Source organism: Malaclemys terrapin, chromosome 16, assembly GCF_027887155.1.
Source record: "Malaclemys terrapin pileata isolate rMalTer1 chromosome 16, rMalTer1.hap1, whole genome shotgun sequence".
In the NCBI taxonomy this organism is placed as follows: Eukaryota; Metazoa; Chordata; order Testudines; family Emydidae; genus Malaclemys; species Malaclemys terrapin.
This window is the reverse complement of record NC_071520.1, coordinates 27,169,892-27,182,423: the sequence shown is the minus strand read 5'-3', so window position 1 is coordinate 27,182,423 and position 12,532 is coordinate 27,169,892. Positions and strand designations below refer to the sequence as shown.

Here is a 12,532-nt window from a genome sequence, read left to right as displayed (position 1 = left end):
GTCACAGGTCTAATTCATTATTTAATCCTTCTTTGGCATTCTGAGAGAGGCCTTGGGTAGTGTCAGAATAATTTTTAAAGACAGTTTGGGGATAGATGTAATGGGAGTTTCACCTATTGGTACATCTAGACCAAATACATCTATTTGCATTTCTCTGTCCGTTTCAAAACCAATATGAATGGTATAAGGAAGCAATTATCTGGACAAATGAAGACTGCAAATTCTCCACCCTTCATCATTCCACTTTAAATTCATTCTTAGAAACATTTTGCTAAACCTTGATAACCTCTGTACAAGCTGCAATTGTAAGCTTTTGCGTAACAATTTTTTTTTCTTTTCACTAACTTCAGAAAGGGAGTTTAAAAACATTCCATCTTAAATAAAAAGTTATAGGGGTGTAAACACAGGTATTGGTACTTTTCTTTTAAAAGTAAACAAAATCAAGTATTTTAGGTTGTCTTGGTTCATAGATTTCCATGTAAAGAAAACATTTGTTCTTATTTATGCTCCATTAGTTCTCAGTAGGAATAGGAATTTGGATTAGACTAGATCTGATTTTGGCCAATTTATTGCCAAAAAGGTTGGTATGGATACACTACTGAGGTTAATTTGTAATAATTGAAGATTTTTCTTGAGACTTAAAAATCTCTTCTTGCTATATATGTGGTGTAACCATTTCTCTTTCTAAATGCTGTTGATCATAGGTGGCCACAGTATCAGAAAAATCTCGCATCATGGAACTAGAAAGAGATCTAGCATTGCGGGTGAAGGAAGTAGCTGAGCTCCGAGGGAGATTAGAGTCTAGTAAGCCAGTCAGCGATGTGGAGAATTCTCTCTCACTGCTACAAGAAATAAGTTCTTTGCAAGAAAAAGTGGCAGAAATTAGCAAAGAACATCAAAATGAAATAAATTCACTAAAAGAGAAGTTTGGAATCAGTGAAGAATCTTATCAGAAGGAGATCAAAGCACTTTCAGCCTCACATGAAAGAATTGCAAAAGAAAATGAGTTGTTGAAAACTAAGCTTGATCGTGCCAACAAGGAGAATTCAGATGTGATAGAGCTGTGGAAATCAAAGCTGGAATCTGCTATTGCTTCACATCAGCAAGCAATGGAAGAACTAAAGGTTTCATTCAGCAAAGGTGTTGGGGCTCAGACTGCTGAATTTGCAGACCTAAAGACCCAGGTAGAGAAAATGAGATTAGAGCATCAAAATGAAACGTCAAATTTAAAACTAAAACAAGAAAACGAAAGATCTCAGCATATGAAAGAGATTGAAGCTCTGAAAGCGAAGCTATTGGAAATCACTGAGGAGAGAGAGCGAAGCCTGGAAAACCTGAAGACCAAACTAGAAAATGCAGAAGATCAACATCTAGTAGAAATGGAAGATGCTTTAAACAAATTACAGGAAGCTGAAATAAAGGTAAAGGAGCTAGAGGTACTTCAAGCCAAGTGCAATGAACAAACCAAGGTTATTGATAGTTTAACAACACAGATCAAAGTTACTGAAGAAAAGATTTTGGACCTTGATGTACTTCAGAAAGCCAATTCTGAAGGTAAATTGGAAATCCAGAAACTTAGCAAGCAGCTTGAGGCAGCTGAGAAACTGATACAAAACCTAGAGACTGAAAAGATTGATGGGAGTAGCAAGGTTTGTATTAACATCCATCTTTTCTTTAATTTTGTTTTATTTTAATTTACATTTATACCTTTTATCTACAATCATGAGCTCATCACAGAGGGGAAGGTAGTCTTAAGAGAGAAAGTATTTTTTAATCATCTGAAGAGGTTTAGAGAAACTGTCCAGCGCATATAATCTGGAAGGCTGTATCTTGTCTTGCAGGGTGGTGGTTTGGGTAGAGGTGTGTGGGTCATGCCCCAGAGAAGTTCTTTCTTGCTGTGAACTTACGAGCCCTATAACCTCTGTTCTGAGAGCTGTGTTTGGGCACTCGTGGTCCCAGTAAGCAAGAAGGATCCACATATTTATTGATGTGTGATAATTTAAAGAGTGGATGTATTGAGATTAAGTGATGTGAGTCTAAGAAAATCTCTTGCCTCTCTGATAAGCATATTGAGTTGCCCAGAGGTTTCCTCACACTCTTTCAAAAAGCCTAGGAAGAGCTGTGTACCGCTTTGAAGGGGGGGTCTTGTGGTTAAGGCACAGGACATGGAGTCAGGAGATGTGAGTTCTGTTCCTAGTCTTGCCACAAACTTCCTGTGTGATCTTGGGCAAGTCACTTCACCTCTGTGTCTTGAGTTCTGTCTGCGGCACTGGCAGAATAAGTGGAGCGTTTAATGCCTGAGAGACTAGTGCAGGGAGCTCTAAGTAATCACCTAGTCAATGTGAAATCCAGTGACGTCTGGAATTCATCACCTTCTAGGTCAAGGGCAAACTTTTTGGCCTGAGGGCTGCATCGCATCCAAAATTGAATGGAGGGCCTGTTAGTGGAGGCTGTGTCTCCCCAAACAGCCAGGCGTGGCCTGGCCCCTTATCCGACTCCCCCTGCTTCTTGCCCCCCTGACAGCGCCCCCCTCTCCGCCCAGGACTCCTGCCTCATCCAACACCCCCTATTGCCTGATTGCCTCCGGAACCCCCGCCCCATACAAATCCCCCTTGCGCCCCCAGATCCGTACCCCCATTCAACCCCCCCTGCACTCTGACTGCCCCCTATCCATAACCCCGCCCCTGACCACCACCACCCTCCTGAACTCCCATGCCCCCTTACCACGCTGCCTAGAGCAGCAGGACAGGCAGCCGCGCTGCCCAGCGGGAACCAGCCACACCACCATGCAGCGCAGAGCACTGGGTCAGGCTGGGCTCTGCAGTTGTGCTGCCCCAGGAGCTTGCAGCCCTGCTGCCCAGAGCATTGCGCCGGGGGGCACAGTGAGCTGAGGCTGTGGGGGAAGGGGAGCAGCAGGGGAGGGGCCAGGGGCAAGCCTCCCGGGCCAGGAGCTCAAGGGCTGGACAGGAGGGTCCCTCGGGCCGGACGTGGCCCATGCACCGTAGTTTGCCCACCTCTGCTCTAGGTAGTGAGAGGAGGGATGAAGGAGAGACTCCTTAACCTTTAATTATCCAGGAGTGGAAAACTGATTGGATGAATAACCTTTTTCCCCTTTTCTCTCCTAGTAGCCAGGAAGGGAAAAGGCAAGGGAAAAGGTGCTGTACCTAACAGGCCAGCGAAAGTCATAAAATCACAGTGAGACAAGCTGGTGGGGCATCTGTACATGATAGTGGTGTTGTGTGAAACAGCATCACATGAAATGTCTTGAAGCAAAGATTGCCACACTCTGTGTGTCTCGTGATTTTTTCTGACGCTCAGGCCGGTAACTGACAAAATGGCTTTGTAGTCGAATATCTCTATATTATATAGGTGGAAGATTATTCTGCTACTGTAGTTTGGAATGAAGGGAGTGAAATGTAGTGTCTGGACTCTTTCCCCTTCACATAAGATCTGTCAAGTCAGCTCTGTGATCATAAAGAAAAAGTAATGAGGCCACTTTCCTAAACCTCTCCACAAATGGTGCCAAAAAATTGTACTGACATGGACTTCTGGCATCATTTTCAGAGATCATGTTGAGCATCCACAATTCCCATTAAAGTCAGTGGGTGGTGTGAGTACTCAGTGACGGGTTGGATCACAGAAACCCCCTTGGGAGCTGCCACCCAATGTGCCAAGACTGCTTTTATTGCTGTTTTCCCTGCCAGCTCAGGACTCCAGCACCCTGTCTTGCTGAGCCAGACACTGCCATCTGCTCCAACACAGACCCAGGGTCTGAATCACTTGTCCCAAAGCTGCAAGTTTACCCGAAAACAGCTCACAAAGTGTGTTTGTCTTTAGCACTCAGATGCCCAACTCCCAATGGGGTTTAAACCCAGATAAATCCGTTTTACCCTGCATAGAGCTTATGCAGGGCAAACTCAAATTGTTGGCCCTCTATAACAATATAGAGAGATATGCATAGTTGTTTGCTCCCCCAGATATTAATACATACTCTGAGTTAATGAATAAAAAGTGATTTTATTAAATACAGACAGTAGGATTTAAGTGGTTCCAAGTAGTAACAGACAGAACAAAGTAAGTCACCAAGCAAAATAAAATGTGCAAATCTATGTCTAATTAAACTGAATACAGATAATCTCACCCTCAGAGATGCTTCAGTAAGTTTTTTTTTTTTCTCAGACTGGACACCTTCCAGGCCTGGGCACAAGTCTTTCCCCTGATACAGCTCTTGTTCCAGCTTAGGTGGTAGCTAGGGGATTCTTCATGATGGCCTCTCTCCCCCTTTGTTCTGTTTCACCCCTTGATAGATAGATATCTATCAATAAATAAAATCATCTTTTGCATAAGGCGGGAACCCTTTGTCCCTCTGGGTCTCCCCCGCACCCCCCCCCCCCACACACACACACACACACACTGGAAAAGCACCAGGTTAAAGATGTATTCCAGTTCAGGTGACACGATCACATGTCTCTGCAAGACTTCATTACCCACTTGCCAGCACACACATATACAGGAAGACTCAACGGGTAAAACACAGCCATCTGCAGACAATGGTCCTTGTTAATGGGAGTCATCAAGATTCCAAACCACTATTAATAGCCCACACTTTGCATAATCACAATAGGTCCTCAGAGTTATATTTTATATTTCTAGTTTTAGATACAAGAGTGGTACATTTATACAAATAGGATGATCACACTCAGTAGATTATAAACTTTGTAATGATACCTTACAAGAGACCTTTTGCATGAAGCATATTCCAGTTACATTATATTCACTTATGTTCTTATAAAACCATATAGACTGCACAACGTCACACTCAGTATGTTTGAAAATCGTGCCAGCAATATGTAATGTTCAATACCATCAGTTACAAGGTGCTTACTAAATATTCCAGTAAGAAATATTCTATTGATGTAATAAGCACAATTTAAAACACTTGAATATACCCAAAACGTCTAGCATTAAAGAATGTTTGTAGCATAATTCTGAGAGAACTAAATTTAGACTACTTTCAAATTACAAGGATTGTCTCAAATTTATTCTGAGATGCAGTTTAATACTGTGGTGCAGCCTCCAGTGGAAATCCGCTATGTTCAGTTAGTGCACAACATTTTCCCTTCAGCTTTTGTTCGTTTTTTTAAATTTTTTACATACGATGGTTTGAACATTCTAGTTATTTCCTTGAAGTTCAAGATTTTATGTTCTTTATGTTTTCATTCATGTTTGCAATTTTTGTTTTACTCCATCTAATCCACCCTGCCAGGCTAGTAATCTGGCCAAAGAACTTCAGGGCAAAGAGCAAAAGCTTCTTGACCTGGACAAAGACTTGGGTGTAGCAAATCAAGTTAAAGAGTCTTTGGAAAAGGAGCTTCAACTTTTGGTGAGTAATTCTCAGAAATCTTGTCTCTACCCATTGGGTTCTCTTTGAGCTTTTTAGGGGGAAATCGTAACTGTTATCCAAGGGTCAAATGTAACAGTCCTTACTCCAGCAAAAATCTCAGTAATTTCAAATGGACTTTTGTCCAACTAAGGAATGCAGGCTTTGAGTCCAAGTGCTTTGTATATCTGATTTTCAAAATGAAAAGTACAATAAGATTAACTTTTACCTTATCAAGTTGTTGCTTAAGCAGAGCTCAGCTGTTACTGGTTTACAGTTAAAACATTGAGCCAGATCAAATACATCATATAACCCATTTTAAGAATAGTCATTAAGGTAGGTATAGTCCTTTTTCATTATAAGTGCTGTATGAGTTAACACTACTTAACTCTGTTATTTACAAGCAGCTTTTGAATAACAAATTTTCACTTCCTTCTTGTTTTGCAACATAATAGTTAAATTTCTCCGTATTCTACATTTGGGCTAGCTCCTGCTGAGATTATCCAGATTTAGGAGGAAGCAAGATGTGTGTGTCTCAGTCTGTTGATGTTGATTAAGGAGCCCCAGTATTTTCTCTCTTTGGCTTGGTCTACACTATCCCCCCTAATTCGAACTAAGGTACGCAACTTCAGCTACGTGAATAACGTAGCTGAAGTCGAAGTACCTTAGTTCGAACTTACCTTGGTCCACACGCGGCAGGCAGGCTCCCCCGTCGACTCCGCGGTACTCCTCTCGCCGAGCTGGAGTACCGCAGTCGACGGCAAGCACTTCCGGGTTCGACTTATCGCGTCCAGACTAGACGCGATAAGTCGAACCCAGAACTTCGATTTCCAGCCGTCGAACTAGCTGGTAAGTGTAGCCAAGGCCTTTGTATCCTGGCCTTTCCTCAGATGTCCCTAACTTTGCACATCTTCCTGCCATTATGGCTGGAAAAGACTGGTATGAGATTGGCCACAAGGCTGCATGGGGCCATTCAAACAGCAAGTCCACCATTGGGGGGGAGGGATAGCTCAGAGGTTTGAGCATTGGCCTGCTAACCCCAGGGTTGTGAGTTCAATCCTTGAGGGGGCCACTTGGGGATCTGGGGCAAAATCAGTACTTGGTCCTGCTAGTGAAGGCAGGGGGCTGGACTCAATGACCTTTCAAGGTCCCTTCCAGTTCTAGGAGATGGGATATCTCCATTAATTATTATTTTATTATTATTATATTATATAGCCTGTGAGCTAAAGTTTATAACTTTTTTAAAGTGAGGTCCAGGCCCGAGACCTGTGAACCATGTCTGCCACACAGAGCTGTGCTGTTGCTGTACCACTATCCTAGTTTACAAAGACGTTGTAAGGGACCTCCTATCAAACTAAGATGGGGAGATTTTTTTTTTTCCCCTTTTACTTCTCTGTGTTGCCAAGTTCAAAAGAGACTATAAATTACAAGTCAGAAACGTCTTACACACTTATGACAGTAGTGGGTCTTTATCAAATCCGGAAATGAAAAAATAGTAACACTACTTTTAATGAAGTTCATATTTGAATAATAGTGTGTCATTACCAAATGGTTAAAACTTGTCTTGGGCTTTCATTCCCTTCTAGAAAGGAAAGTTTACTAGTGCTGCTGAAGAGGCGGAAAGTGTTCAAAAATCTATGCAAGGTATGTTTCCCTAGAATCGAAATGCATCCCCTCAAAACCCGCTGGGAAAAAATGGTGCAGAAAAAAATTTCTTCAATAGCCTAAGGGTTATATTTGTTAATTTAGCAGGATTTGTCTTGGCATCTAGGAATAAAACAGGATTTTTTTGTCTCCTCCTTGTTTGATTTGAGAGTAATATGCATTCTTTGTAAATTAGGTTTGCTTTAACAAGATGAACCACAATAACTGGGGAATTAACTTTATCTTTTAAATATGATTTTATTTCCATAGAAACTATTAAAAAACTAAACCAAAAAGAAGAGCAATTTGCACTCATGTCTTCGGAACTGGATCAGTTAAAATCTAATTTGACAGGTAAGGAAATGACAAAATTGAAGGGTTTGGAGTGTGCCATCAGCTTTATGCTTTCACGCCACCTGCTGCTCTTATCACATGGTGATGACTAATACTCATAGTGGCAGACATGTGTCTGCAAACTAGCTTTAGGAAGCTAGAAAGTCAGATTCCTGTTTGAGCCAAGCCCAGTGCCTAGTTCCAAGCTAAAACAAACCATGTCATTAGTGTGAAGTGTAAGCACAACTGAAAAACTATATATAGGGATGCTGCGAAGCGACCATGGCAAGGAAGTAATGGAAAAGTATTTCCTTGCTCAGCTCACTTCCTGGTTGAACCTTTGTTGCTTAAGTCTATTCCAAGGAACTGGTTAAAGCTTTGTATTCGGTATTTATCTGCTTTAATGGCACAAACACAGTAAAAAATGTGTTAATATTGCAACTGATCTAAGTTGATTATTAGTGGAGATGCTCCAGGGTGAAGGCTGGGGAAAGAGGATGACACACTCAGGGTACAGCAGACAGCAGGGTATGTATAACTATATGCCTCAGTGAAAACCAGGATGTGCCCACTCTGCAGTATGTAGCTACATGCATCAGTGAAAGGCTCTGACAGTGGGATACTGTGACAGTCTGTATCCCTATGTTCACCCGATGGTGTGAGCAGTTAAGCAACCGAAGCTATGCCTTTTTAATAGAAAGTTCAGGGTCACCATTGATCTGGTTGAACAGAACTAAAGCCTCAAATTCCAAACTGCTACGCTGGAGTCTCATACTACCAGAATTTTCTATGGAAATTGTGCACATAAAAGAAAAATAAAATATGGTGGCAGATGCCTTGTCCAGGAAAGAGGGCCCTGACTTACTGCCTACAGGTCAGCCAGTGGGTAACCCTCCTGCAGCTTTGTAAAGGGTGGGGTGGGGGGGAAGGTGTGACAGTCTATATCCCTATGTTCACCCTTTTTACAAAACTATAATGGATTTCATACAAAATATGCCTTGAGGTATCATTTGAAAACTCATAATGTGCTGATCATTATTGTCCTGGGAAAATGTGTGGCAACATTGTATGTAAAGTTAAGATTCTACTGTACAACATTACTGAGACATATTCCAAGTTTAGAAAAACAGGCATCCTAGCTTGGAGAATTGAGGGGACAGTGTCCATCAGTCCAGATTGTACCCTGGGTAATGCAACAAATATTACACGGGGAAAACACAGGTTGGTCGTGTAGAGAACTGTGTAGGGTACATACCCTAGAGGTTCAGGCATGTGTTTACTTGCATAAAGAGTTGCTCACCAGCTACACTGCTACATATAGCCATGCTAGGGGGTGCATATAGTATATGCACTCTACACACTGCCATAAGGTATGTGCAGTGTAAGGGTACCCTTGGTGTGGTTCATGAAATGCAACATGTAAATAGCATGTGCCTGTAACAGACATGTAAAAAGCATATGACAGCTCATGAAAAGAGTATGAACCCTATTTACATCTGAAGAATCCTTTTTGGTTTGGTTGTTAACTTCTTCCTAACGTCTGTGACCGTCGAGCTAGCACATCCCCTGTCACATAACCTGTAGTACCATTTCCCACTATACACATCCACCTAATCTCTTTACTGCAATCTAAACTGACCTTATGTATATAGAAGAAAACCTACTAAGCCCAGTGACTTGATGTAGCTCTCATTGATCTTTGTGTTTACACTGCTTTAAAGCCCAGTTGGCCTAGTATTCTTCCTTTGATAGCTGCATGTAACTTCAGTTAAGTGAGTATGCCCATATGTACCTGCTGGATTTCTCTCCTAATGGTCGAGCCCAGCCTGATACCTATAGTTAAGTGAAGCATCGACTGAAAGTTGTATTCTTGATTAATTGTTTTTCCTACAATTTACAGTCCAAACCCAAACGTGACTTTGTTTTGGAAGTTCAACGTGCTAATTTTATGGCACCAGGCTAACTCTGACGTTTACAGTCTCTTGTTAGCGTCTAGGTGCGTCGTGCATGGTCTGTGGATTAAATTTACTAGAATATTAACTTTTTTTTATGTTCAGTTATGGAGAAAAAATTGAAAGAGAGAGAAGAAAAAGAACAACAGTTGTCTGAAGCTAAAGCCAAACTCGAGAATGATATAGCAGAAATAATGAAGTCCTCGGGCGATAGTTCTTCTCAGCTTACAAAGATGAACGATGAGCTGCGGTTAAAAGAAAGGTATCCCGTTGCTATCTGAGCATTTTCCTCCCATTTTCCTACATTTTTTGTCCTTTTGTAAGTAGCTATGAAAACTCATCCTGCAACAAATCTGTTTCACATTGATGTGACAGAGCTTGTGCCATCAAATTCATTCTGTCTTAAATACTCTGCACATATATCGGATTAAAGAGCCACTTGGTTTACAAATTATTTAATAACTTCTTATTTATGCAACATCTGGCACTTTTGAAACTGAATATACTTTTTCATGGTTTGATTATCATTGCATCTCTTTTAGCTTAGACACAAAGTAAACAATTTCTGGTTCTCATGCACTCGTACAATGCATGCAACCCAAACAGTGCAAGGGAATGTGTGTTTGTTTTAAACATAACTTTAATGCAAACATTTCTGTTTTTGCAAAATCCTGAACTTTATGGTCAGATTTACCCTGACAGTGGTACTTTTGTGTGCATTGAATCTTGTTATTGGTGCATTTAATTTGATAGAACATTCTGCACACTTCTTAGTGATTGAATAAACCTTTTTCTAAACTTTTGGTCTCTATTAAAGATTTAATAGAAGCATGCTGCAAGTTAGAGAGAGAGAGAGCGCTATGTGTCTGTACGTTAGTTACATTTTTGGAAAAAAGTCATTTTGCTAATTTCTGATTGATTTCTTTATTTTAGGAAGCTAGAAGAACTACAAATTCAGCTTACAAAATCAAATGAAAAGGCAACTCAGCTGCAGGAAAATGTGGAACAGACAACACGTAATGCTGAACAGAACCAGCAGGAAACACTTAAGAATCATCTGGCTGAACTGAAGAAAATGCAAGATAAATTAGTAGATCTGGTAAGAAGAACTATAGAAAACGCTAACTAGTTGTGTTGGAAAAAGTAATAAAAAACAAAACAAAACCTAGATTTCTGATTTTATTCAAATTGCTCTAAAATCTGACAGGAAAAGCAAATTGAGAAAAGCCAAAATCAGTATAAGGATCTACAGATGACGCATGAAAAAACCAATTCTGAGATGATCGCTGAGCACAATGCAGCCATCAAAGAGCTTAAACAGAATCTGCTGGACACAGAAGAGATGCTGAAAAGTGCAAAAGAGCAAAACAGTGACTTGGAAAAACAGGCTGAGGAGCTGAAAAAACAAGCAGAACTTGCCAAAGTACGTATGTCTTTTAAGCAAGTAATTGCTCTATTATCTCTCCTTACAATGACTCACTCCTTTACCATTTAACCTAACCCATTTGTATTAACTTTGGGTTTTGGTATTCACTCAGTGAAAATTTATCCAGACTAGATGAAGTATTAAGGAAAGGAAACCTACGCCATTGACTATTAGATAATTTTTATATCCATTTTAGTTTAATATAAAGTATGGTACTTTTATAATTAACTTTATATCCTCAGATTTCTGTTCCAGTCAGAACCAGTTGGAATTAAATTTTATTTCTCTTTAATAAGGGATTTTAAGCATCTGGATTTTAAATAATTAGGTGTACTTAGAAATATTTTCTTCACAGGCACCTTGTTACTGAAATTCTTTTGTCAGTCAAGTCCATGTTGTGTAGAATTATTTTGCCCTCAGCTTGATTTTAAAATAACGTTCACTGATTTTTCTGTTTCCTGGATGTTGTTGCTTGATTTAATCTTTCGTTGTTTATTTGTCTTAAGCTGTGTGTTACGTTATGCTTTAGCAGAATAGTCAGTGTATAAATTGACACACGAAAGTTAAAGTATCCAACATATTCCTGATGTAGTATTCGAACAAATTAACCTTTTTATGATAAGGTATCATGGGTATAAACACTATATAAAGTAACTAAAAGTCAGCATCTGGTATAGTCCCTGGATTAACTGTAATCCAACACATCCAGGTATTGACTAAATCTTGTTGGTCTTGTCTTCTACAGTCAATTTTTAAAATCACTCCATGCTTAATCTATGTAGATGGTACCATTTAAATCATTTTTTGGTGGCAGGGGGGCATTATTGGAGCCATCTTAATAAAAAGCCAAACTCTAGTATGGATGAACACACAACTAGTGCATCTTTTAAGATAACTATCATTAATTAGTTCCACTAGATCGTCTCACTAGCTGTCATTGTTTTGTAATAAAAATGGCTATACACAGTGTTTTTATTGTTAATAAGAAAGAAACAGATTGAGACCATTTAAACACTGCCAGTTTTTTAATCCAAATTTTAAATAAAAATGTTGGACATCTTCTAGTTTAACATATTTAATCTGAAAAAAGTTGGTTACCCTTATCCCATTGTAAAGAACAATAGAAATTTAAACTGACTTGTAACCCTATGAACCATTAATGATGAAAGTGCTACCCTTTTGTCCATTTCATGTGACATTTCCTTAAGTTCTACTTTGTGTCAGTCTTCCATCCATTTTAAAGTACCTATCTATACTCTGCTCTATTAGTTGTTCAGTCCATGAAAGTGTTTTTTGGATTTGTTTGTTAAATCGATCGAGAATTAAAATTGAGTTTAAAATCATGGCAAACTGTTTTAAGGACTCTGGTTGGTTGGTTGACAAGATGCATATCTTCAGGAGTGTAAGCTGAATTTAAATGAATTAAATGCCTCCTGTTATATTGGAGTGATAGTGTTAAGCATTTAGATGAAATATTTTGTTTTGTTTATTTTAATTTTTACTGATGGCAAAAGAGGCAGATTTCTGAAGATTCTGAAAATGTAAGAGGGCATTTAAGTGTGTGGAGACATCCCATGTTAACAGATTGTGTACAGATAAAATGCTTATTTATAAACTTAATCACTAACTGCATAATCTGCTATTGAAACATTGACTAGTATTTGTGTGCATGTTGCTTTCAGAGCAATTACAACACTTATCACAAGCAATATATGTAATGACTAAGCACCTGTGATCCCCTTTAACCGAAGACAGGGAGAATGGGTCATCATTAATTTTTAAAATAAAACCGCAAAC

General features: G+C 39.6%; 1 protein-coding gene across 13 annotated transcripts in view; it reads left to right on the top strand.

The window, feature by feature from the left end:
• The window catches only part of CLIP1 (CAP-Gly domain containing linker protein 1), a 121,952-nt gene that overhangs the window by 75,199 nt on the left and 34,221 nt on the right, over positions 1-12,532 (top strand). For all 13 annotated transcript variants that reach the window (XM_054006159.1, XM_054006171.1, XM_054006166.1 and 10 more), the window contains 7 exons: positions 705-1,649; positions 5,267-5,383; positions 6,967-7,024; positions 7,295-7,378; positions 9,415-9,571; positions 10,243-10,408; positions 10,517-10,732. In XM_054006159.1, coding sequence (XP_053862134.1) covers positions 705-1,649; positions 5,267-5,383; positions 6,967-7,024; positions 7,295-7,378; positions 9,415-9,571; positions 10,243-10,408; positions 10,517-10,732 — 1,743 coding nt within the window. The remainder of the gene's footprint in view (positions 1-704; positions 1,650-5,266; positions 5,384-6,966; positions 7,025-7,294; positions 7,379-9,414; positions 9,572-10,242; positions 10,409-10,516; positions 10,733-12,532) is intronic.